The sequence below is a fragment of the Takifugu rubripes genome, chromosome 14 (assembly GCF_901000725.2).
Source record: "Takifugu rubripes chromosome 14, fTakRub1.2, whole genome shotgun sequence".
Taxonomy (NCBI): domain Eukaryota; kingdom Metazoa; phylum Chordata; class Actinopteri; order Tetraodontiformes; family Tetraodontidae; genus Takifugu; species Takifugu rubripes.
This window is the reverse complement of record NC_042298.1, coordinates 10,652,507-10,677,384: the sequence shown is the minus strand read 5'-3', so window position 1 is coordinate 10,677,384 and position 24,878 is coordinate 10,652,507. Positions and strand designations below refer to the sequence as shown.

At 45.7% G+C, this 24,878-nt stretch overlaps 4 protein-coding genes across 9 annotated transcripts; 2 read left to right on the top strand and 2 right to left on the bottom strand.

The window, feature by feature from the left end:
* The first annotated feature begins 208 nt into the window (after positions 1 to 208).
* Positions 209 to 3,936, top strand: zbtb33 (zinc finger and BTB domain containing 33). The gene is made up of 2 exons (XM_003970604.3): positions 209 to 362; positions 948 to 3,936. Exon 2 carries the CDS (start codon positions 950 to 952, stop codon positions 2,822 to 2,824), a length of 1,875 nt encoding a protein of 624 aa, XP_003970653.1. The 5' UTR covers positions 209 to 362; positions 948 to 949; the 3' UTR covers positions 2,825 to 3,936.
* On the bottom strand, positions 3,286 to 11,272 carry tmem255a (transmembrane protein 255A). 4 transcript variants are annotated; one of them, XM_029847515.1, is made up of 11 exons: positions 11,042 to 11,272; positions 10,885 to 10,947; positions 9,511 to 9,653; positions 8,948 to 9,010; positions 7,754 to 7,843; positions 6,110 to 6,175; positions 5,911 to 5,999; positions 5,614 to 5,685; positions 5,194 to 5,362; positions 4,978 to 5,124; positions 3,286 to 4,901 (listed from the first exon to the last, which is right to left on the bottom strand). In XM_029847515.1, exons 2-11 carry the CDS (start codon positions 10,940 to 10,942, stop codon positions 4,758 to 4,760), a joined length of 1,041 nt encoding a protein of 346 aa, XP_029703375.1. In that variant the 5' UTR covers positions 10,943 to 10,947; positions 11,042 to 11,272; the 3' UTR covers positions 3,286 to 4,757. The 4 variants fall into 4 exon arrangements, with proteins under 4 accessions (XP_029703375.1, XP_029703374.1, XP_029703376.1 ...); XM_029847514.1 differs by having other exon boundaries at positions 10,885 to 11,271; XM_029847516.1 differs by having other exon boundaries at positions 5,194 to 5,356; positions 10,885 to 11,269.
* A 1,325-nt stretch (positions 11,273 to 12,597) lies between these two features.
* atp1b4 (ATPase Na+/K+ transporting subunit beta 4) lies at positions 12,598 to 17,548 on the top strand. Its single transcript, XM_003970552.3, has 9 exons — positions 12,598 to 12,796; positions 12,984 to 13,034; positions 13,495 to 13,711; positions 15,034 to 15,162; positions 15,279 to 15,383; positions 15,630 to 15,829; positions 16,478 to 16,534; positions 16,602 to 16,694; positions 16,769 to 17,548. Exons 2-9 carry the CDS (start codon positions 12,987 to 12,989, stop codon positions 16,928 to 16,930), a joined length of 1,011 nt encoding a protein of 336 aa, XP_003970601.1. The 5' UTR covers positions 12,598 to 12,796; positions 12,984 to 12,986; the 3' UTR covers positions 16,931 to 17,548.
* A 370-nt stretch (positions 17,549 to 17,918) lies between these two features.
* Positions 17,919 to 24,746, bottom strand: lamp2 (lysosomal-associated membrane protein 2). Of its 3 annotated transcripts, none has more exons than XM_011610864.2 (9): positions 24,587 to 24,701; positions 23,580 to 23,695; positions 23,003 to 23,213; positions 22,752 to 22,913; positions 22,469 to 22,674; positions 22,263 to 22,382; positions 22,103 to 22,157; positions 21,860 to 22,030; positions 17,919 to 18,803 (listed from the first exon to the last, which is right to left on the bottom strand). In XM_011610864.2, the coding sequence occupies exons 1-9, from the start codon at positions 24,624 to 24,626 to the stop codon at positions 18,661 to 18,663; spliced, it is 1,224 nt and encodes a 407-aa protein (XP_011609166.2). In that variant the 5' UTR covers positions 24,627 to 24,701; the 3' UTR covers positions 17,919 to 18,660. The 3 variants fall into 3 exon arrangements, with proteins under 3 accessions (XP_011609166.2, XP_011609165.2, XP_011609168.2); XM_011610863.2 differs by having other exon boundaries at positions 18,660 to 19,354; positions 24,587 to 24,746; XM_011610866.2 differs by lacking the exon at positions 17,919 to 18,803 and adding an exon at positions 19,442 to 21,591.
* Positions 24,747 to 24,878: the final 132 nt, after the last annotated feature.

Here is a 24,878-nt window from a genome sequence, read left to right as displayed (position 1 = left end):
GACAATGATATTATTCCACAAATTTAAACATGACCACAACATGACAGGACAGAAACAGGTACACGCCGTGGAAAAGGCACGTTCAATACAACGTCATGCACATTCCAACCAAAATGCGGCCCCAACACAGGAGTTTAAACACCAACAACCACTTCCGTCATTTCATCACTTTTGAAGACTAAATGTTGACATGGTCGTTATTTATTTTTGAATTCAGTGCTGCGTAACGGCGCCCCCTTGTGGTCGTACCACCGAACAGGCTGCTGTTCGCCTCGTACACATTTGACAGGAGAAGCTGTTAGCCAATTGTTTGTAGCCACCGCGGTAGTGTTCCGTACGGTTGTCAGGAGACAGTGTTGCAGGTAAACACAATTCACTGCCTTATAGATAAAGAGGAGTTTAATTTTACCGGTTTGTAGCTACACGTATCCACCGTGATGTAATTGACGCTAGCATGCTAATAAGTAGCTAAACAGGCCGCACTGTCTGGCTTTCATTAACGTCATCTTTTGTTAGCTTGTCATCAAAAGCAAAGAAAAAAAAAAAGATCATTTACTGTTTTTGACTCGAAGATCTCAGTTAAATGTTTCATGAATAATATTATTGTGTTCATTTTACAGTTCTTTTCACAGTTCCTTTGACTGCATTTAGCAAACAACAGCTAAGAAAGGATAATGTTGTTGCTGCCTTGTGTAACATTGAAGGACTGAATTTTATTTCGACAAGAATCCCAGTAATGAGACTTAAATGCAATGCTCTGTAAGCAACTACAATTTTAGTAGACTGTGCTTGCAGACCTAGTCGAGCAAATACATGAAGGGTCTTTGGTTGGGTCCACTTTTTAAAGTATTTGTTATTGATGTCATTACATTATTCACGTTTGACCTTGAATTAAAGCACAAAGTGGTTCCGTAATGCAAGTGCATTTTTATCATTTCTCTCTACAGTTATGCCAGGTTTAAAGCTGATATCTGTGACTGACACCCAGTATCCAGAAGCTGTCCTGAGGTCACTGAACGAGCAACGGAGCCATGGGTTATTCTGTGACGTCACCATTATCATACAGGACAAAAAGTTCAGAGCTCATAAAACAGTCCTGTCAGCATCCAGCACTTATTTCTATCAGCTCTTCACTGTCGCCGGTCAGGTTATCGAGCTGAACTTCATCCGAGCAGAAATCTTTGAGGAGATTCTCAATTATATTTACACCGCCAAGATTTGCCGCATCCGCTCCGACTTGCTGGAAGAGCTCATCAGTGCTGGGCAGATACTAGGAGTCAAGTTTATCGCAAACTTGGCCTCGCCCTTATCCCAGTTTAAGGGTCTATCCGGTCTGTCTAAGGAGACGGAGAACAAAAATGATGCCTTGACAGAGATGATGCCAATCATCACGGAATCCTTCTCGTTATCTGCTGAGGAATTCAAGCAGGCGAGCCAGGATGAAGGCCACGATGACGACTCAGACAGTGATGTTTTGTTTGTCTCGCAGACTAATTCCCAGGACAAAGTCAGTCAGAAGGACAGCACCGATGAGGTCATTGATGTGGATTCAGCTGACACAGAAAATGTTTCTTCAAAGCAAAATGACCAATCAGCCCAAATAGCTGCCAGGCCTCCAGAGAAATCGCCCACACCTGCAAAAACACCTGATTCAGAGCTCCCAGTTACCCCTTGTCAAAACCCCAAATTGCCCGACAGCAGCCCCCTGCATAGCCCAAACAGCAGCTTCAGTAACACTCCTTCCATAATAGACTCAGGAAGTTCTTCCACACCTCCAGCCGGGCCCAACACTTTTACCTCCAAGTCACCAAGTGCCTCTCAGCTGCCCGAAATCCGAGATGTAACGGGAGTCCACAAGAAGCAAATCTCCACCACGTGTCAGGAGGGAAATTTTAAAATCATGCTGAAGGATGTTTCTGAAGGTCCGGCGAATCACGGCGATCTTCCAAAGTCCAACGTGAAAGCGGTAAAGACAGTGACGTTAAATGCGGCCGCAGAGATCGACTCCCTTTCGCCAGGCTGCAAAGTGTACGCCAATATTGGGACGAACACGTACGACATCGTTCCGGTGAAGGAAGATCCGGATGAAGGCGGCTCCAAGAGCAGCAAGGAGAAGCGTCCGCTGGTACCGAAGCCCTCAGAACCTACAGATAGCACGCCCGCCTCACCAAAGGCCAGCCCCAACAGAAAGAGGAGCAAAACCGAGCTGGAGGACCACTACGAGCTGATCATGGACGGGAAGACCTTCTACGTGTGTGTGGTGTGCAAGCGGCCTTACGTCTGTCTGACCAGCCTCCGGCGCCACTTCAACACACACTCCTGGGAAAAGAAGTACCCGTGCCGCTACTGCGACAAGGTCTTCGCTCTTGCGGAGTACAGGACCAAGCACGAGCTCCAGCACACCGGAGAGCGCAGGTATCAGTGTTTGCTGTGCAGCGGCACCTTTCTGAACTACCAGATCCTGGCCACCCACTGCAAGTCGGTCCACAACCAGGACCCCAGCGGGCGCAAAGAGAAGGACGATAAGAACAACAACCTGTACAGACTGCTGCCGTATAAATCGACGCACGTGAAGCCGTATTCGTGGGGCGCCGACGGGTCGGGCTTCCCCGTCATATCCGAGGACGGCCGCGTGCATCACATCAGCTCCGCGGGACAGGACGTCCAAGGCTCCACGCAGACAAACATGTTGAACTGGGACGACATCTTCGTGGAGCCCAACGCCGGCGTGCATCCCCGGGGCGACGCCCAGCCGCCCCCGAGCGTGAACACTCCTCCAAAGCAGGCAACAGAGTTTGACTTTGTTATACCAGAGACCTACTAAAACCTTCACTTCTCCATTCCATGTGCCTTGGAGGTGCTCTGACCCCTTTTTGTTTCCATAGTAACAGTATTCTCCTGACAGTCTACGTTGTTTTCAGCTTGAAGCACACTTAAAGCCTTCAAACACAATTACGGATAAAACACAATGATGCATGCTTTTAATGTCAGCGCCCAGCCTAAAAAAACATCGGCAACGTATAAAAGAACAGCTTCAAAAGGAGCGACGGTGATTATTTAAAATTGATCCTGTAAATTTTGTCCATCACCAAAATCTGGAGGTTGACTGTAAATCAGCTGGTGAATTAAGAAACGACGCGTCTACACAGTCGTGCATGAGTGATGCTGTGCGTCACCGTGGTTACATACCCTGCGTCGGGTCAATCGTTGCATATTTAGGAAGTGATACAATACGTACTCGAGGACATCATGGAGAAAAAAAAAATCAAAAGCGGTTTGTAAATGTTGCACTGTTTTTAATAAGGTTCTTTAACAGTCGATGTGATCTGCAGCCTTTGGACCTGTGAACCATCAACATTAACGGGACACATTCAAGAGCAGGAGTTTGTGTTGATGAGTTCGTCTCTGACTGTTTGACATTGAGCAGCTCAGGAAGTTTTATCTCTTCCGATGTAAAATCTGGAGGTTTCACGTTTTATCATTGGTTTCCAAACCGGCCAGAGTTGCTTCACTGAGTCACTCGTGAGTCTAAAGTCTTTTTTTGAGGATTCGATAGAAGATTTTAAAGTTTCTTTAACGATGATCATTCCTTGTTCCCATTTGAGAATATTTAATCTGTACGTGAGTGTTAAATTATGGACTACAGTATATTTTTCATAATGTGATTGTGGCTTTGATGGCAGGGAAGAAAAAAAATGTGGTGGGAAACCTTTTTTGCCCATTAAAGGTCTGTTGTTTTGATAAATCTGTACATTTTATTTCCTTTGTTTTCCAACTGAACACTGGTGATGCTTCAGATTTTGCATAGAACGAGACAGAAAAAGATGGTAATTTGCTACCATTCCCACTAGACTAGACTTAGTGTCATTTTCTATGATTTTTACATTTTCCAGGTTGTTTAAGGTGTACAACAGTGTTAACATCACATCTTTTCATGTAAAAAAAAAAAAAAGTGTGTGTGTGTGAGACGTTCTCACTGGGTTTATAACGGTAAACAACAACGGACACTCTGTTACAACGTGCATTTTCTGTAAGCAATACCAATATTCCCAGACTGTGATTAAATTATTCTTTTACAGTTTTAATGTTCTTGCGCCGCCAGCGTCTGCATATGTTTATTCCTACAGGACGTGTTGAAATAAAACCCGAGGATCCTGGTAAATCTAAAGGCCTGCGTTTATGGCGAAAACCTAATTTTCTGTAGTTTATGTCCACTTCGAGATGAGAATCCAGCGCCGCCTCTTCTCGTCCCGCCTCGCCGACCTCGATAAAACGGGTTCTGTGGTCGTACTTTACAGGCCGAAAATGTTGGCGTCGCTCTCCTACGTTGGTCGCGCTAATGCGGTTAATAATGATGTACAGTGGCGTCGATTGCAGGTGATGCTTGCGGGGGCTACGCCTCTGTGTCACACTGATGCGAGAGAGTCAGTTCCTCGCTGTGCTGTCCTGGGGGGGGGTTTCTGGGGGTAGTGGGGGTGAGGACTGGAGAGGATTGAACTTAAAAATATAAACTGGAGGCAAGAAGAAATCCAGTCTAAGTCTGTTTACATTAAGGCCTGATATGTGTGTGACGGTACGTCTGTCCCAATGTGCTTACACACAAACACACAGTGTTGACATGTGGGGGGGATGGGGGATGGGGGGTGCCGCTCCCTCCCTCGTGCTCTCGTGTCCGTCCCCCTCCTCGCCTGGCCGTCCTTCAAGTCCAAGGACAGTGTGGAGGACTCAGCGCCCGGCGACGCTTCAGGAGACACAAGTCAGGGGCTGTACGGGGGGGGCTTCTCATCAGGATGATCGTGAGGAGGAGAGTAGCGTGGGGGGACCATGGTGGGCCACAGGTGGCTGGCTCCGGACTGGGAGTCATCTGACAGGCCCGAGGAGTCCGGGAACAGGTAGGAGCCCTGGGGGAGGGGGGACAACAATGTGGATACATAAAATCCAAATTAGTCAGCGTTTCCTAATTAAAAGTAGTCAAACCTGCAGGTCGTAGGCGGTGTAAGGCGGCAGACAGGGGGCAGCGTTGTAGTAGGAGTTATAGGAAGTGGTGGTGGGGGGGAGCTCCGAGGGGACAGGAGCTGCGATGGCTTCTGGGTCCGACGTACTCTCAGTCGCAGCAGACGGAGTCTGAGGGGCAAATAAATGCACGTTAAACCCCAACAAAGGCTTCGGCGCCCCCTGGTTAAAGCCACCCACCATGTCTTTGAAGCCCCCCAGCACCGCAGCAGTGATGATGCCCAGAAACAGAGCTACGATGTTGAGGATGGTGGCAGACCACAGCAGGTGATACAGGTGCACCACATCCTTGCAGCTCTTCACGTCTGTGTACTCATGGTAGCCTCCAATCACCTCCACACGGCTGGGCCAGCGGGGGGGGGCAGAGAGGGACACAGCCTTTTAGGTCCACCACAAACACCAGCGAATATATCGATCAGCCATTTGTGTGTGTGTGCGTGCGTGTGTGTGTGTGAGACAGGACGTGAGACATGCAGACATACAAAATGGAACACTTTGAAAAACATTTGTGAAAAATCTACACAGCAAAACTAAATGAAAAAAAAAAAGGAAGATGTGAATTCACTGATGGCCGATGTGGTTCTAGAAAAAGGGACCTACTTCCAATTCATGGATGATTTCCTAAACTTTTTCAAAACATCTTTATTCTGAAGGCCCATAAGAGGATGTTCTCTGAAACAAAAGTTAAACGTAAATGAACATTCTTGCTCGGGATGTGGTCAAAGCAGGTGAAGAGCCGTAAAAAAGTACCCCCCCGCACACACACACACACACACACACACACACACACACACACACAAACCGGCCGCAAAAAATCTGCCAGGTCAAAGCGGGGCAGCAGAGCAGGCAGCGCCCCCACCCTCGGGCCTAGCCGTGTCTCTGGTTGTGCACACTCACTTCCCGCAGTTGTACAACTCGCAGCAGTAACACGTGTTGCTCTTCACGCGCAGGTTACACGACGTGCGCGAGGACGTCTGACACGGCACCTGGGGATCAGAGGTCGGGACATGGTGGATTCAAGGCGAAGGGACGCGGGACAAGTGCTGATGGGGGAATTCATCGTTCTGGAAACTGAAAAACAGAGTGTGCCTCTTACATCCTGATCAGACGCCGTCTCGCTGGAGTGATACGCACAGCGGCCGGCGTACAGGGGCCTCAGGTCCTGCAGAGCAGTAAAAACCCGCGTTAGAGGCTGCCAGCGAGGACGATTTCACTAGAGTTTCAGAAAATCAGCGAAGAAGACATCAGGGAAAAGCGTGGTGGAATATCACTCTGCTATGTTTCTACCGTCGCCCAGAAGCCGATTTGTATTTATTATATTTGTGGGCGGAGTACTGGAAAAATCCATTTTGTTCCCTGAGAGCCAGACAAAGGAGGGAGGGATGAGACTTTTATCAGATTATTTTATATCAGTCTGTATTAAAGATCCTGATAAATATGACCCCCGTGACCTTTTGGTAAAATGCTTCATGTTGTTTTTCTGTGGCGTCATTTAGTGGTGGGGGGGGCAATAAGTGGTGCTTTCAGACCCTGAAAATGAAATGTACTTTTTTCTGCAGGGAAACCTTGGCTTGGGGGTTCTGCTAGGATCATATTTCGGATCCAAAAACACACTCCAGCACCGGAGATGACCACCAGGGCACAGAGGTGCACACTGTGAGCCCACATGACCTGTGAGGATGCACCGTGGTGTTCTGAATGGTTCACCAGCAGCAACCACCAGGGTTCCCCTTCAGAACGGGACTTTTCAACGTTCAATCAAAATCCAAGTTTGTTTGTATTCTTCAATTGACATCAGCGCTTGAGCCCCTTGGACCAGTGCTGCAGCGGCCCTGAGCTGGGCTCTGTGGCAGTCTGGGCCAGTGGAAGCGTGAAGGACTCACAAAAAGGCTGCATGGAGTTAATTACAGCCTGGGAGGTGTTTTTAAACCCTCTCCTGTGTCTTTTTCTCACAAAAGGATCTGTGGAGCTCAGTCAGGGTGATTTTTGGGGTTCTTAGTTACCTCCCTGACCTCAGAACTTCACCCTCCACCCAGCTGTAAAACGAGTCCTGATCGACCCAAACGTCTTTCATATGAGAATGATGGAGACGGAGCTCTTCAGGGAGCTCTTCTGACCTCATGGATCTTATTTTTGCTCTGATGTGCACCAGGAGGTCTCATTTAAACTCAGAGCCTTAAACTCAGGTCCAATCCATGTGATATTGACTTTTTTCTTATTAATTTGTGTAATTATCTCGCCTCTCGACGCCCTCGACTTATCACATAGGAAACAATGAAAATGTTAAGCAGGTCTAAATAGTTACATGCATCCTTAAATCTGATAAGAATTTCTGGTGTTTCCCCTCATCTCAACAGTGTCGATCAACTTTTTCGTGCTGTTTTTCTGCCTTTTTCACTCAGCAGCGTGTCTCCCTCATGTCCACAAATGGTTCTGCCCTGTTTTTTCCCTTGAAAACCATCTAATGGCACTCATCTCCCTTTCACACAAACATAACTTATTTCAGTATAATTGTTTCAAGAGTGCATTAGCGGTTATTTAACGTTTTATGCTCTTTGCATAATGGAGCGTGATCTCACTCAACCACCAAATATCTTCATCCAGGCGAGGAGGGTAAAGCAAAAGCCTTAAATCTGTGTCGAATGCTGAGCCTTTTAAACTGTAATGATTTTTTTTTATATGTGTGTTTTGTGTAGTAATTTGTGTAAGTGAATTAAAAAGAAGATTTAAAGTTGCTCACAATGTGCCTCGCTGCAAAAACTCCATCCACGATAGCGCAGCAGAACGCAGCCACCACGCCGAAACTGATGAAGACGATGGAGGCGACTAACTGGAAGTGGGGGGGAACAGAGGAGGGTTAGCGTCGTTGCTCTTCATCACCCTGACGTGTGTGTATCCCAGCAGTCCAAACATGCAGCATTTGTGTTGTGTTTACATCATCAGAGGGCCAGAAGGAGGACGAACGTGTGGCTGTTTCATCAGGGTTTAGGGAGTGTGGCAGGCTTCTCTTCCCCTCGTTTGACCCCATTCTCCTTTTTTTAACTTGTCATTGAAAGGCGTATTCGGTTACGCAGAGCCGCACCCTGTCTGCAGGGTGGCTGAGAGGAAGGTATCGGATTTAAAGACCAGAGATGGATTTATACCTGAGCAAAGACTACGCTGCAACATTTCTATCAAACTAGCATCAGACAGTTTTAACAGCTCTTGTTTAAACCAAGTGAAGTGCAATTTTTGCCCCGTTTGATTGAAAAATGCACATTTTAAAGGCATTTTTAATTAGCTGATGTGGTTCAGCTACAAAACTGACTGACCACTACAAAAAACCCTGCCCACATTCTGACACTCAGACCTTTTCTATACTTCAGCTGGACATTAAGGGGAAATGAAGAAATGGAAACTGTGCTTTTAATGTAATTACTGATTAACTATGCCATTCATTTTGCTGGTTTGCAGCGTTTTTAATCTCACTACTAATACTAAGAGCCCCTCTGACATGTTGTCTGTAACGAGTTGTTTACTTCCACACTAAGTGGGGCCTCAGGCACCCAAACATAGTTGCTTCTTGGAAAGTCTTGTCAGGGTACACACTCTTCTTCACTCTAGTTGCCACTGTCCTGCTCAGGCATGTCCCCCATCTACAGTTTCCTTCCCCCAGATTCCAGTTTGGACATTTGTCCTCCTTCGTTTACACTCTGTTTCTATTTCCAGACGCTTCCCACTTGAAGCTCAGGACACTTGTTTGGATTCACAGGCCTGCGCCAGGCCAATTGGGTCAGCGTCTCAGTCTCTATGAGGTCTGTAATTCCATTGTCACGTTAACAATATAATCAAGCCTTGGCGAGGCGACTGGGGGCCGACTCGCGGTTTGATGTCTGTGCTCTGTGACTGCGGAGATGTTAGAGTCAATGCACAGAGGTAATATAAATCCTCTTACCATCTGCCTCTTGTTCTCTATTAAATGAGCACCGATAATTCCCAGAAAAGAACCGAAGCCGAGCTGAAAAGGGAGAAAAAAGCTGTCAAGGTGTTGACAGTAGGCAAAAACAAACCATTCAGAGAGAGAAGCGGCATGTTTTAGTGTCTGAGGAGCATCTCAGCAGGTTTACAACAACCATCCACAGATTATGTGACTCACATTTGAACCTATTTTTCACATTTTCATTTGCATTTATGAAGGTAAGTTTATCTGATCTCTGTAATTAGATTCAGCCTCAGCTGGGACAAATTTGGGGGTCCAGTATGAATCCGAGGGCTGTGGTAGGATCTGAGAACGCTGAAAGCTGAGTATGAGTGAAGAAAACACATTTATGAGTCGAGACACCGAGACTCACTCGGCCTCTAATGACAGCGATGCTGAATAATGAATGTGGGGAAAATTCGCTCATCAGAGACCTTCGCCGATTATTCTTCCTTGGAGGCAAGGAGCAGGAAGCCCCCCCCCCCATCACTTCTGACAGTCTCTGATGGTGAACGCCCCTGCGTTGAGCCTGCACTCACTATGACTCCTGGGTAGTAGCCGCCGACGGTGATGTTCTGCGTCCTGGTGGTGGCTGCCAGGCCAAAAACCAGGATGAGCACCGACACCACGAGCAGCAGCGCCGTGACCACGATGGATTTCCTCTTCCTCCTTTTAAAGGAGCCTGCGGGGCAACAAATGAAGGGGTTCGTTATCAACAGCGGGCCACGTGCTGCGTTACAGATGTCTACTGGTGAACCACAAAATAAAGCTATATAGCGTTAAAAGAAACCAGCAGAGAGGATGAATAATGAGTTTAATTTCATGAGGTTTACTAGTTATTAATGTTTATTAAACAAATATTCCCCCATGGAGAGAAATTTATGACCGACATGAAGCTCAGTTGGCAAAGCAACAGATTTTTAATCAGATAGCGCTATAACATTTGTCTCCATGTTCATTTGTGCAACATTAAACTAGATTTTAGATCAGTCACATCAACAGTTTTTCTCTCAGCTTGACATTTTTAGGTTCCTGTTCTCTGAACTACCCCATTTTGTCACGTTGTGATCTGAAGAATTTGTCTGATTTGCATTAAAGCGTGACTTTCTCGCCAAATTAAACCAGCCAGTCATTATTAAATATGCATTTTCTATTGATCTGGGGTCAAAAGGCTACGTATCAGGACAACTTATTTAAAAAGAATCACAACAACAATCAGACGACTTCTCCGTCTGTCCAGGCGAATCTTTGTGCACCAAACATTTTGGCCTGGAAATCAAATTCAGTTTGTTCAAACTCAGTGATTTGTTGAAGTTTCAAACTCCAGAAGAAAAGTAGAGAGGAGAGATAAATGCCTGGTGTATTTAAAACAAAACCACTACAGGACTGTGGAATTATCTTCAATGGAATGTCCTTGTGGGGCAAAGTAATTCACTCATTGTCTCTTGCTTTATTTGAATGTTTTTTTTTATATGACTTCATGACAGCCTGTTTATGAACATGTAAAAGAAACTTAGAAGTCATTTGTTGCACAACAGCACTGTCTACAGATAATTACACTAATAATTACACATAATTACATTAGCGGACTGCAAAACAGGCTGATTTTCTCTTCCTTTCCCATTAAACCATCCAATCTGCTGCTTACTCAACACCTGCAGTGAGGCGCTGCGGCCTGAAGCGGAAAAGCTCACGTTTAAAGGCTGTTTTTGGCCGCCTCTGTGGACCAAATCACGCCAGTAACCGACCCCGTCAGGAATGACGCGCAAGCAAGGCGAAAACGGTGCGCGTTAAATGTGGAGGCGAGCAGAGGGGACTTCTTCTGAATTAGCTGCATTGCTGTCAAGCGTTTATGTGGTTTTAAGTGATAAAACCTGCAGCAAACACACGCCGTTGACCTTGCGCACACCTACCCATGCTTGTTTCCGACAGGGACAGTCCGCTGGATTGAAGGCTCTGGGATGGAGGCATGACGCCTGGGCGATGTTGTCAAAAAAAAAAAGGATCTCTTTTGAATTATTTACACAAAAAATGAACTCGCGGATGTTCGCTGTGTATCTGAGAGCAAACCGTGCACAGTCGTGACCTAAAGCAGGCGGCGTGCTGGCGTTGCTGCGGCATTGTCCATCCGCGCCGCGCCTGTGTCACCTACATCCCCGCTGCGCCTCACACCTCTGTCGGGATCCGTTTTCCAGGCGTGTCGCTCTGTGACTGTCACCTTGCTGCTACCACCGCTGCTGCTGCTGGTTGTGGTGGTGGTGATGATGGTGGTGGTGGTGGTGGTGGGTGTGTGCGCATGTCACGCTCACACGCAACAAAAAAAGAAAGGAAAAAAAGCACCGTGTTTACCTCCGTTTTTGCGGATCAAAGCAGTTGTTGATATTTTAACTATTGTTACACTTGACAAGAGCAAACGAGAGAAGGTAAAATTCAAGATTCAAAATAGTAATAACTGCAGCCTTGTTGTATTGTTACACTGTAATAAAAAATAAGAATAATAAATCTTTGCAGCACAACCAGATAACGATCCTATGCTCGCTATTATACAGCTTATTTCATTAATTACACAGACGTGTGGACCCGAGGCTGCAGTATATTACATATACCTGACACGTCGGCTCTATTGACAGCGGGTCCAGTCGAGCTGCGAGCGCCACCATGTGTCGAAGAACTGTCATGACTAAAGAGTTGTCGCATAGAGGAAACAGCGACGCGTGTTGGCTTCATGTGCATTCAGAAATGTGTCCTAACTGATCCTAAACACACCGTCCTGACTTCTTTTCTCTTCTCAAATTGAGAAGGCTCAAATTGAAACACTTTCTTGAAGCTTTCTGGGGATTTTGCCCAGTGTGAAGTCTGAAAATGAGAAAGACGCGGCGGAAGACTAGACCTGCGTCATTATAAGGTTTCATCTGGTTATGTCAGTGATGATAAATCTCACCCTCTATAAAAAAAAAATACAAATGCAAGAATATTACCAATAGTGACTTGTCTGTGTGGTTTTGGAAACAACAACAAACAATAATAAAGTTTCCATGCTGGTAAGAAGGGAATTCCTGTTTATTTGTTGCAGGCCTACTGCAATTATATTAACCTTCAATCACGCACGTTTTTGCCGCGTAAAACTCAAAGAACCGATTTTTTTCCATGACGCAATTTCTCTTTTCATGAAAGAGAGAGAGGGGGGCGGGGGGCGCAGAAGAGGGACTCCACTTGCACGGGGTAACAGAGCGCTACGTGACTGGTTTGCAGATGCACGCTTGAGGAGTGAAGACTTGAACTTGTCCAGAGTTCCTGCTGTTGCTCCTGCAGGAGTCTGCCGAGGCTGATGCTGTTGGCAACTGGATTAGTATGCATGCATGCAACACAAACGCCTAATGACAGATTAATACGTTTGCTGGTGATGGGTTTCATTGTAACAACGCTCCCCTTCTGAAACAATAAATACAGCACGCATTTAATGCATCGTGCTGGGATATCCTATAAATATTGTGCTCGGGCTTTTCTTCCCCGCAAAGTTCGGCAGATAATAGCCGATGGTGTGCGTGGACAGAATGCACTTGTACGGTCCGTGTCCTTGCCAAAAAAAGCCCCACTTTGAACCCACCCCCGCTTTTCCCTCTCCAGCGTTCATTCACTATGATGCGCCTCTAGAAAAAGGAGCTCCAAAACCCACTCAGCTTTGCACGGCTATAATTTTCTAATGAAATCGCCAAACACTTTTTGACAAAAGTATTTTCTTAGAAAAAAAAATCTCTCTGGGAGTCAAGAAAGTTTTTGACGTATCAGTCTGGGAAAACAATAAATAAAAAGGGAAAACCTCAGGTATGTCAGAACTTTCACTTCTGCGAGGATCGTGAAACAGTTGTTTTTGTGTTTGTGTGCTGGTTTGTGTGAACTATTGCTGTGAAAGTTGTCTAAAAGTTTCCGGTCTGCGGATGCAAAGATGTGCGGTGTGAAGTGAATGCAGGGTGGATGTGATTGGTGTAACAAGTACCTTTTCTCTCCGAAGAATATGGAGTCCACAGAGGGGGGAGTTGAAGAGAAGCCCCTGAAAAGTATTGTAAGTTCGAAAGAAACCATTTAACCTCAACATTTAAACTGCATTTTAATCCAGCATCATCCTTTTCTTCAGCTCCTTTAAATACCGAACCATTGTAAATGTAAATGATTTCTTCCCTGGGATCTGTGCGTCGTGTCTTGGGATGCTGAGAGTCAGTGAGTAAAAGCTGGCTCTCACAGTGACCCCGTGCAGCTGCAGGAGGGTCCGTTTAGAGGAGGTCAGCTCTCCCAGCGGGTGCCGCAAAGGTCACCAGCAGGTCTATAATTCACAGGAACAGCCGACAGGACCAGCAGTGTGATGTTCATGAATATGACAGTGCGCTCTGGCAGGTTATTATCATCTCTCATAGTCGGAACGGAAGGCATGCCATTTCTATTCCGCGCTGGTTTGAAAAGAGTATAGGTGGACGGTAGCGGTCGTGAATATGTGCGGTGAGCGCTTTTTCTCTTCTTTCCATCAGCCTCACAAAGTCATCCTCAAACATGGCCAGGAGCTGGAGGAAGAGCAGGAGGAGTTGGCCGAGCACCAGCCTCTGGAGCAGGAGGACCTGAACTTTGAGAGGTGGAAGCGCAGGCCTTTACCCAAGAGGACCCTGCACCAGAAAATAGACGACCTGAAGACGTACCTTTGGAATGCAGAAACCAACGAATTCATGGGTCGCTCTGGAAAGAGCTGGAGTAAGTTGATGGTCACTTTTGTTGTTGTTGGGATGAGGGGAGGGATGGTTAAATGCATGCAGATGTGTATCTTAAGCCAGATCAAATCCTCTTAAATCTGCTCAACAGCCAATGTGATGTTTAAGTATATTGAATGGATGTTTTTTTTGAGGGGGGGTGGGTGAGAAACATCTCTGCAGCGCTCACTGTGATGTGAGCGTGCGTCCTGATGCTCAGTGTTTACATAGGTGCATGGACGATTCAGAATGTCCCGACAAAAACAGACTGCCTGGGGACGTGTCCCCAGCAGGAGCGCACTGTCCTGGCCCGCGCATTGGCCAGCAATCACATTCCTCATCATACTATGCACTCCACAGCCTCTTTCCCAAAACCCCGTCGACCTTGTCGCTGAACCCGACGTGCTCGCGGCCCCTCAGTTGCAGTTAAAAAAAGAAGAGGTGCTTTTTTTTCTTTTTTTTTTTCCTTTCGCAGAGTTTGACGGCCAAATTTAGCGCCGCCGAGACGAGAAGTTTTGGCCGAGTCAACACACCGGTTTGTCGAGTCAGTGATGATGCAGCAGGTTCTTGGTGTTACAGGATACGGAGGGTAAGAGGGCAAACATGATCACACTGGGTGCATGTCCAAGAGGAGAGAGGGAGACGCTGGATCCAGTTCAGGGCTAACGGCTCAGTTCAGCTGCGTGCACACTTGTGAGGGGAGTGGGGCCCATGTGTCTGAAGAAGAAAAGGCCCTGACTTGAAGTCTGTGCTATGTGTCCGGTGAGCCGAGTGTGTAACAGAGGGCACAATACCAGAGTGTGGTGATTGAGGCTCCTTGGAGCTGGCGGGGCTTCTATGGCTGCTAAAGACCTTCACTACGATGGCAACCGGAGGTTCACTCTGTTCCTGAGTGAAAGGACAGCTGGAAGAATTCTCACTGGGCTCAAACAGAAAGGCCTTTGTGGCTCCAGGGACGCAAGACTGGCTGCAGCTAGTCCCCTGTGAAATCGCCTGCACCGCACAAGGCACTTAATGGAGGGCATGTTTGGTTGCTTAATGAACTATTAATTGAACATTTCCAGCAAAGGCTTTTCAAACAGAGATGATTTTCATTGCGGGTGAATAAACGAAGCCGACGTGTCCTCGACAGTAGCTGGAAGTGCACAGAAAATATTCCCATTGTATTGTTTTTCTCTAGTCAGTGTCGGGCAGCGCCTGAATGAATCTGTTATGTAAGCTGCGATGGTGTCGTTGGCACAGTCGCCTTCATCACAATCCCCAAATGTCTTCCACCGGTGGCCTCTGTGGCTAATACTAATTCATTATTTCCCTCCCTTTTCTCAGGCCTTATTCTCCTCTTCTATGCTGCACTTTATGCCTTTCTGGCAGCCATGTTTGGCGGCTGCTTGTTTTGCCTCATGTGGTCCATTAGTCCCTACCACCCAACGTACAATGACAGAGTCATGCCACCAGGTAAATAAAAGCCCGCTCTGCTCCGCTGCTGTTGCCCCCCATCTCTGACTTCCTTCTGTCTGTCGTCCCTGCTCAAGTCTCAGCACAGTTGACTGTCTCTGTGTCTCCACTGGCAGGTATGACGATGGCGCCGCACCTGGAGGGCCACGAGATCGCCTTCAACGCCTCCGATCGCAAATCCTGGAAGAAGTACGCGAGGTCGATGGATGAATATCTTAGACGTGAGTCATTTGAATGGACGGGGCATGCATCCTCAACTGCCTTTATCCCGATTTTCCCCTTTTGGTTCCTGCAATGCATGCTGGGACAGGAAGCCCTTTTGTGGGCTGAGTGTTGCAGTTGAATGTGTTTTTTTTAATGCCCTGCTTTTGTCAGGCTTAATCAGTAGCCTGAAGCTGGCAGAGTTTTGCTTTAGCGGGCCTTTATTTATAACCCCCCTCCCCTCTCTCTGCCTCTCTCTGCTGCAGCCTACAACGATGGCGTTCAGGAGAGGAAGAACATCCACTGCACACAGGACAGATACTTCATGCAGGACAGCCTGAGTGAGCATGAGGAACGGAAAGCGTGTCAGTTTAAGAGGTCCTGGCTCGGGGAATGCTCAGGGCTGCGGGACCCGCACTACGGATACTCTCAGGGACGGCCCTGCATCCTTCTACGCATGAACCGGGTAAGACTCGCAGGAAACAAACAAGGAGAAACCGTATCAAGAAATCTACGTAAATGAAACATTTAATGCAGATTGGATTCTTTTATTACATTTATTTCTGAAGAAAAATCAGATTATCTGTTCGTCATAACGTTGACCCCATTTTACGCTATTTTACGTTCTTAAAATGACCCATCCAAAAGACTTTGGTGTTATAAGAACTATGTAAAGTTTGGCCTGAGTCCTTCATGTGTGGCCTCATATAGGATAAAATGGCGGAGGCAACCTGCAACCTACCACCAGAGGTCGACAATCATGCAATGGCTTCACTTTATTGGCAATTTCCTGTTCTAATTCCAGCGCGGTTGTGTTGTAGATTTGTTTTACAACCAACTCTGCAGTTTAATGTTATTAGTGGACCAGAGGAGGGTTATTAACTCAACTCTTCGTGTCTGATCTTGGCCACTGTACAAACATGGTTATAAGGGGAGGGACCTGTATTCAATGAAAGGCTATCATAAACTATTATATATTATGGTATATTTCATTTCTTTCAAAAGATTAATGCAAACCCATAAACTTGACCCTTTAACTAAATGGAGCTAATTGAGAAGGTAAAAATGTTTTTTTTCTGCTCAGTTTTTATATGATATTTCAACTAATTTTCAGATTCTTGGTTACTTGCCCGGCCAGGGTACACCCATCAATGTCACCTGTGGAGTTAAGGTACAGTAAGTACATTATAGGCAATAAAACTGGCACTGACAAAGAAAATGTAACGTCTTCTTTTCAGAAAGGACCTCCGGAGGCTTTGGGAGGAATCCAGTTTTTTCCTAAAAGCTTCTTTGAACTCAAGTATTATCCATACTACGGCAAGCTCAGACACGTGAGAGCCCACCTCTAGAAAAATAATGCAGGTGATGTCATTGAAGGATGAGCTGACTCACCTGTGTCCCTCAGGTCAACTACTCCTCGCCGGTGGTGGCGGTGCGGTTCGCAGGGGTGCAGTACGACACTCACCTCCAGGTTCAGTGCAAACTGAACGGGAAGGGCATCATCAATGATTCACCCACCGACCGCTACCTGGGCAGTGTGACCTTCTCCTTGGACGTCGGGGCATAAGGCAAAAGATGGCGCTGAGGGGGAAGAAAAACATGTAATGTCGAAATTCTATTTTCCGTGAAATATGTAATTCCTCCAATCTTTCACTCCGATATCCACGTCTTCTGCTGTAAAGCAAATTACTCTTGGCACCCTCAACAAAGAGTGCTGAGTGCAGGATAAGTGAGTAGAATTCTGATATTTATGTAATGATTAGCGAGATTAATCACACTAAATTACCTTCTGCCCAATAGGAAGCACTTCTGGCTATGCAATGATACCAATTATGGCATAAAACATTAATGGGCTACTAGAAACTGCGTGTTTTATTGGATTAGATGTCTCCTTTTTGGGCACATTTTTTGCGTGATAAAGTGTACTAATTTGTTTTACACGGTAGTCTTCATATGTGTATGCTGTAAGAATTCAAAGAACTGTCACACAAACACTGAAAGCAGGACTTGTACTGTACTTACACAGTAAATAAAAGATAATAAATGTCTGCAAAATATGTTTAGTACCTTTATGTTAGACAATTACACATTTATAAAACAGATTCTACCCCATCTTTTGTAAAAACAAATACTCCTGTAAATGAATTACTACAACACTGATCAATAAAGAGACATATTCTACTTATTTTGTGATAACATTCATTGTCTCTGAGTTGTCTTGGTAACCTGGGTGGTCTGATTATCAAAGTACAGATGGAGCTAAATCTTATCTATGACAAACTGTCATTTAGTCAATTGTTTGCTGATGCAAGACTAATAAAAGGTGGTTATGTGTGTCAAGAACAAGGACGCAAAAAGCTGGTGCTTGCAAAGCAGGCTTATCGTGTTTTCTTCTACCTGCCTGGCCAATTATGTTGATCAAAGTCTGAAAGGTTTAAGCAAGAGCAGCATTTGACCCACTTCAGCATGTGCGATGACCACCTTTGACCTTTGAATCCTGCCCCGGCCCGCTCCAACAGCCACCGCCGGCTTGAAAAGAACGACAGTGATACAAAAAAAAAGAACAAAACTTTATTGGATCAGTTCCCTCGCGGGCGGAACAAGCACATCCGACCACATTCTTCATCCGACTGAGATGGGCCTCGAGCGCAAGGTGCACAACAGAAAAGGCACAAAACCGTCCGAAGGGGAGGCAACCGATGGGGACAACTGGAGGGGGTGTGCGGATGGAGGCGTGAGCTCCTAAAATTAAGCGGACTACTTTTACATTATTGAGAAACATCTTTTCAAAACAAAATAATTAAAAGTCCCGTTGCTGATGTACAAATAAATTCCCTTTCATCAAAGTAAGAAGCTTTTCAACTGTTAGGATTTGGGAATTATGAATGCCAATTGCAGCTTTTATCTTGTCCGTACATTCACATTCTTTAAAAAAAGAAATAAAATAAATCAGTGTCATTCAATCTATACAATAGAGTAAATTTATGCACAGATTATTGTACAGCACAGAAGCCTGAGGGGGGGGAAAGGCGTTCTGAGGAGGTGGAGGAATGCTACTCACAGCCATTAAAGTCAATCTCAAAACATGCAATCTACGATCAAACGGTGCAGTGGGGGTTCAGAAAGGGTCTGGTTCTGGAGAGGAAATGATCCGAATGGCAAGTCTGTATGAGAAATAGGTGTTATACGTTTTAAAGGAGGTTGATTAAAGCGTGATTTGGTGGGTGGCGGTGATTACGGAAGGCATTGAAAGCTGCGGGGCGGTGGTGGTGGTGGGGGGTGATGGAAGCAGCTGGATTATACAGACTGGTAACCAGTGCGGCTCTTCCTCCGGCCAATCAGGTAAGAAATTAGCACAAGGATGATTAGGAAGCTGAGGGCCACGCCCACCGCAATGGGCACCAAAAAGCTCAAATCGGTGTCCAGGAAGCATTCCTCAGCTGACAGACAGACAGACAGACAGAAAGGACAGAGGGTTAGTCCTTTAACAGAGATTCATGGTGTTCCTGATCCACACCGGCTTCAAGCAACAAGATCAGAACTGAAATGGAATGAAAGCGACGCAGATTATTTGCCACGTGCAAAAAGGGGGGAAAAGGCGTCCTCAGGGGAATAGTTGGATATGTTGGGACAGATGGGCGATGCTGAACTCACATCTGGGTGCTCTGTACCTGCTTGGCTGTTCTGAGCCGTTTCCCCATGCAAATCAGATCACTGTCCCAAAAGATTCAACTATTCTTTAACACAGGAAGTCAGTGGCGTTGTAAACAAGAGAGAAACATGTTTACACAGTGAGGGAGAGGCGGCTGCTCGTGTTCAGGCCGGATTAAATCAAGCAGGTCGGACTAGAAAGACTGGTAACCAGCAGCCATGTTTCTCTTTCTCCCGATGAAATAGGCCAGAACAACGATTAGAATGAGAACAAGCAGGGCAATTCCAACCGCTATCGGAACAATGTAGCTCTCTGTCGTGTCAGCCTGGCAATCCTCAGCTAGAGAGTGGAAAAGAACACAGAGGTGAATGTCTGCAAAGCAAAAGTAACCCGCGCCGAACAAAGCAATAAACTTTTACTCAAGGGTCCAGGGCAGAAATGGATTTTATTTCCAGAAATCCTAGAATTCTAAAAAATAAAAATTAAAATGATCTCCATTTACACACAATATGAGCAACAGCAAGAGATTAGAGACGACAAAATTGGTAATTTGTCTGTACATACATATTTATTAAGCCTTAAGATGGTCTTGCAGCACAAATTCCCTTTTGTTGAGCCAAAGTCAGGTGACATCGGTCGAAAACAAGGAAGCGCGGCGAGTTCTCGGCAGCGTTAGCGAGAAAGTACAAACACGAGGTGTTGTTGATCAAGGCACAACTGTCGCCGCGGCGATCCTGTGAGATTTACTGACAGTGCTGCAAAAACATCTCAAGAATCAAGGCAACTTGATCGTTTTTATAAAAGCAGAAACATCCACACACTCAAACACAGGATGGAACGATCACAACACAATTAATTAAAATCAAAAGCGACAGCAAAAATAAAAGCATATTTGATTTAGTCGTTATTCGTACAAGAGGAACAGAACCTGGGGGAGCAATCTTTAGGAAATTTGGGTTATAAGTTGCCTTCAGCTTGCTGCTTCCACAGTCTTTCACAGAAATATACATCCCTGACACTGCACCGATTCCCTGACTTACAAGCTCCTGAAAACCCCCCCGGCTTCCATGTGCCACGTTAAAAACCTCCCTGTAACAGAGTTCAGAGCAACGATTGTTTAAAGCAGATGCGATTTCATCCAATTCAAAGCTTGTTGGTTTTCCAATTTTGATCAGATTTTTATTTTGGTAAAATAAAAAAACTCAAATTGCATGTTTCCACTTTCTCTGCCACGCTAAGCTAACTCGTAGCTACCTTTTTAATGCAAGTGGTGCGAATCTTATTAACGTCTACTTGGTTCTACTTCAAAATCATTTTCCTTAAATGACTAAAAAGCAAGTTTTCAGGAGCTTTTGTGTCCCCTGGTGCAGCTGCAGTTTTCTTTTAGCAACCAGGCAATACACAGGTGATAAAATGAAGCGCAACAAAAAGTAAAGAGCAGCTTAGTGCATTCGTAGATTCTCTTTCCAAACGTTGTGCAGAACACAAATTGTCAACAAAAGTAAATTTCCCTTTTCTAAAACGTAATGCCATTATGTTTTATGTGGGGGAAAGAAGAGTTAGGTTATTCTCTTAGATCAATATGTGCAAAAGTAGAAGACCTTTTAACTATCAGACATTCTGAGATGCAATTAAGCAGGAAAAAAGCGCCGATTACCACTATTGATGGCTTAATCTTCCCTCCCTGTGTCACTTTAAATGTCTGTTAATCTCATTTGATCTACTTGGATGTTCAGAATGTTGATTCTCCTACATTCTTATCCAAAAGTTCACTTTTTTTAATGACTGGAGCCAGAAAATCAGGGCGATAGTTCCAATGTTTTTCCTGCTCTACAGGGGCAAACATGGCCAAAATCATGTTTCCTTCATCCTGGATCCCAGAATTATGGAAATCACAGACTGTTTGTGAAGGATGTCACGGGAAAGGTAACATTCTCTCGTGTCTTGACGATGAATTACACAAACGGGGTAAAAGCCAAACAAGGTGATAGCTAAAATGTGCACAAGGATTCAATAAAAGAAACAAAAAAAGGGGGGGGGGGGATGTGTGCAAAGCAAGTGAAAGATACGACAAGTTTAAAATTTTGTCACCTATTTACCTAAAAGTAGGAGTTTAAGTAGTTTTGACACCATCGTTCCGTACAAGAGTCGATTGTACTTCACTGATTTCAGAACAAAATTAAAAAAAAAAAAAAAGGGGGGGGGGGATCTTGCACTTGATCACGAACAAAAAAGCAAAACAGGAAAAACAGAACAGTAAAAAGCAGTTGCCGAGGCCTCAAAAGTCTGGTTGCTGACTTGTGATTTTACTTTTATAACAGCATTAAAATGTTTTATGCTTCTTTGTGACTCATAGATAATAACTGATGTTTAAGGTATGTGCTGAGGACCAGACTTTGGAGGCGCCCGGGAGATTTCAGGGATTCAAAGATGGATTTAAAGGGTCTGATATCCGGCATGTGTCTTTCTTCGACCAATCAAGTAAGCGACCACTACAATGACAATCAAGCCAACCAGAACACAGCCAACAATGACTGGGATTAAGATGCTGACGTCATCCAACGCGCATTCATGAGCTGCAGATAAAAAGAGAGTCAGTCATGAGGTGGAAGAGGTATTTTTCCTGATTAACAACAGACAACACTTAAGCAGCAGCGCAACACAATAATAGACACAACATTGTATCATCTTGTTTTAAAATATCTGCGATGTCACTAAAGTTCTCACGGAACCCTGAGAGTGACGAGGACAGGCTCCTAAGCTAAAATGGCTGATCAAACCTGGGCTCTGCTGACGCTATATAATGTGGAGTAGACGGTGCTTTTAGTGCAAAGAAACACTCACCTGTACTGAAAAGACCCTTTTTCACTCCAAAGGGCTGCACGTGAAGGTTGAAGGTGAAGATGGTGAGAACGTCGCTGATGCTGTAGTTCTGCTCCTTGTTGCACATGTAGGAGCTGCTGAGAGATGCCTCCCAGAGAGTCAGGTTATTGTTGCTCTCAGAAAATGGCATCCCTTAAAGGAGACAAACAGGAATTAGCCAGCTTCAGAGTGTGGTGGCCGTCGTGCATGACTAACTCTCCATACCAGATCTGGTCTTCCCGGCGGCGTTAAAAACATGCAAGCGGAATTTCTTTGTGTCCTGTTAGTGAGAAGTCAGAAATAGAAAGAGGATGTATTAATTTCATTCCTATATATGTGGGTGTGGGGCCACTTAATAAAAATGCTGAGAAAGCAGATGACTCACGTTGGTGAACGTGAGTGTGATGTTCACTGAGTCAGACACCAGCATCAGCTGACTGCTGTCGACCCCGCAGGATCCAGACGCCGCAGTCACATTAGGGTCCAAGTTCATCTCCTCGTATTTCTGCTCCGGAGAGGGACAGAAGAGAATTAAACAACCACGGGTGACTGTCGTGGATCACCTGAGGACTGGGCGAGTGGCAGACGTACCTTTCCCAGCTTGACGCCGATCCTCAGGCCGAAGTTGGCGAGCAGACAAGCTGTGCTGTTCACGTTGACCTTCAAGCTGTAGTTTCCGGTGGTGGGGGCGGGGAGGGTGGGCGTGGGGGTAGTGGTGACTGGAGTTGTGGAAGGAGTGGTGGAAGGAGTGGTGGGGGCAACCGTGGTCGTGGTTCGGTCGGCGACACAAGTGGTGACTGCGCAGAAGCACGGAAGAACGTAAGCGGGGGAAAACACGAAAACCAAGATGGCGGATGATTCCGCGCGTGCTCACCGTTCTCGCTCAAGGTGCCGTTGGTGACAAAAGCCTGTATGAGCACATTCCACAGCGTCTGATTGACAGAACGACCCACGAAAGTTTCTTCGCTCTTACACGAGTAGCAGGTGTCGATGCCCACGTTTGTGATCTTAGGGATAACGGTAACGTTGGCAGTGCCTAAAAGAATAAAACACACGCTGGCGTCAGCATGAACCATTGGTCCAAATGTCACTGATGGTTCTGTCACTGTGAGCTGTATAGCTTACCAGTATCCTTAGCATGTGGGAACAATGTATTGTCCGTGAGGTTGTAGACAAAGACAATGGAGTCTGCCTGGTACACCGATCCTTCGCGGACCAGGTTCATGCTCCAAGAGTGCCCCTTCCCAAAATGAATCATCAGCAGCGAGTTATTCGTCCCACAGGTGCTTCCATTTGTTGTGACATTGTCAGGAAGTGGAAATGGAACCGTTGCCATCTAAGATGCATCAGACAGACGGGTGATAAACGTCAGTGGTGAGGTTGGACATTCCTTACGACACAATCCTCGCACAGCACGCTCTTCGTTTTGATCAGAACTCCTTGAAAATGCGCGACAGACTGCGATGTGACAATAACACAGTGGAAGAAAATCGACAAGAACTGCACCAGGAAGGAGTGTAAACCTACAGCTAGAAAGAACCTAAATCCTTTGTAGTGCCGCCGCCCATGTCAAAATTCAACTTTCGACATTCCAACTTTTCTTCTGCACAAATCATCTGACCTACTTAGCTAGATTCTTACCTTATATAAAAGTTACAGCTTGGCCTCAACAGTTGGCTGCTCATAAAACAGCTTGACTCACCTTACTGTCATTCTTCTGATATGAGACGGAGAAGTTGACCATTAGGTCGGCGTAGAGACACAACTTGCCATCTTTGGTTTTGATGGTTACATTTGTACCAAATGATTGGTGGAATGCTGAGAAGGGCAGAAAATAAAGTTGTTTAGCAAGAGGTATTGTATACAATCGCGTCTTGGTCAAACATTTAACAACGCCCCAGGTAACTTCCCCACCATAAATCAAGGGGAGGGGACAATGTCATGTGATAAGATGGATCTAAATTTTAATCAACCGCGTTAAAATGCTTATTTAGTACGGATTAATAACAGTTTAGTAAACCGAGCGCGTAAATCACAGGACAGCAGCTCGCGGCTAATTCCGGTTACAGAGTCACGTGCTGAATTACAGTAAACTGGGGGAAAATGAGCTAATGCTAACTGGCGGTGCTACACGTATTTTACGCGGTCTGTATTGTTAAACCATGATTTTGGTGGTTATTTATCTAATCAGCGTGCGCGTGTTACAAGAAACTACGTTAAAATTTTGATTTCGCAAGCTATTGGCTAATTTAGCTAGTATTCGACGCATTATACAAGTGGAAGTTGCGAAAGCTAACCTGACAGCTAATCTAATGGGATGTGGGATTGTTTTATATGAACGCATAAAATAATGGTTCAAGGAGCAGAAGAAACACACGGAAACGTTACGTTCTCTGATTGACGTAGTCAACAATTAGCAATCGAGCTAGTCGCTTTAGCAAAACATCCCAAGTACAATGGCTCTCCATTGGGCTGACGTTAGGTTTTACGGCCCGTGTTGTAAATCTACTTCAAGAACACCTTTAGTCCAAAATAATTTAAAAGGCCCCTCTTATCAAAATGCATTTAACCTCCATTTCACCCGAGACACGAAGAATCGTCCCGGAATGTCCACGAATTCCAACCGCGTCACATTGAAAATGAACATTTCCTCATTTTCCACCCGCCAACAACGGTTCCATAAAGCCCAAATCTGGTGACAACACTTACCAAACGCCAGAAGTAACACGACTGCGAAGTATCGGTACATGATGGCTTGGTAACTCAGTGCGTCGACCAGCGGAGCGCAGCGAAAATCGGTCCGATCGGGAGGCGCGGCGAGCGGCTGTTTGAGGAGAAGCTGCGCGTCGGTCCTGCTGACGACCAGGAAGTCATGTGATCAGCTGGGTGAGGCGCGGACACACTCCAGCGGGCCACACTCGTTCGCGCCTCTGACCTATTTAGAGACCTTTAATGGCTCTTTCTGACGGCTCAGACGCGCACGGAAGACACTTGCGCGTTA

What these genes read in the sequence shown, in the direction of transcription:
- zbtb33 (XM_003970604.3), top strand. Translation starts at nt 950, where the DNA reads ATGCCAGGTTTAAAGCTGATATCTGTGACTGACACCCAGTATCCAGAA.
- tmem255a (XM_029847515.1), bottom strand. Translation starts at nt 10,942, where the DNA reads ATGCCTCCATCCCAGAGCCTTCAATCCAGCGGACTGTCCCTGTCGGAA. An exon ending in GCTACTACCCAGGAGTCATA is followed by an intron (nt 9,011 to 9,510) that starts GTGAGTGCAGGC and finishes CTCCCTTTTCAG; the next exon opens with CTCGGCTTCGGTTCTTTTCT. An exon ending in TAGAGAACAAGAGGCAGATG is followed by an intron (nt 7,844 to 8,947) that starts GTAAGAGGATTT and finishes CCCCACTTCCAG; the next exon opens with TTAGTCGCCTCCATCGTCTT.
- atp1b4 (XM_003970552.3), top strand. Translation starts at nt 12,987, where the DNA reads ATGGAGTCCACAGAGGGGGGAGTTGAAGAGAAGCCCCTGAAAAGTATT. An exon ending in TCGCTCTGGAAAGAGCTGGA is followed by an intron (nt 13,712 to 15,033) that starts GTAAGTTGATGG and finishes CCCTTTTCTCAG; the next exon opens with GCCTTATTCTCCTCTTCTAT. An exon ending in TCCTTCTACGCATGAACCGG is followed by an intron (nt 15,830 to 16,477) that starts GTAAGACTCGCA and finishes ACTAATTTTCAG; the next exon opens with ATTCTTGGTTACTTGCCCGG.
- lamp2 (XM_011610863.2), bottom strand. Translation starts at nt 24,626, where the DNA reads ATGTACCGATACTTCGCAGTCGTGTTACTTCTGGCGTTTG. An exon ending in ATCAGAAGAATGACAGTAAG is followed by an intron (nt 23,214 to 23,579) that starts GTGAGTCAAGCT and finishes GATGCATCTTAG; the next exon opens with ATGGCAACGGTTCCATTTCC. An exon ending in TCACACTCACGTTCACCAAC is followed by an intron (nt 22,158 to 22,262) that starts GTGAGTCATCTG and finishes TCTCACTAACAG; the next exon opens with GACACAAAGAAATTCCGCTT.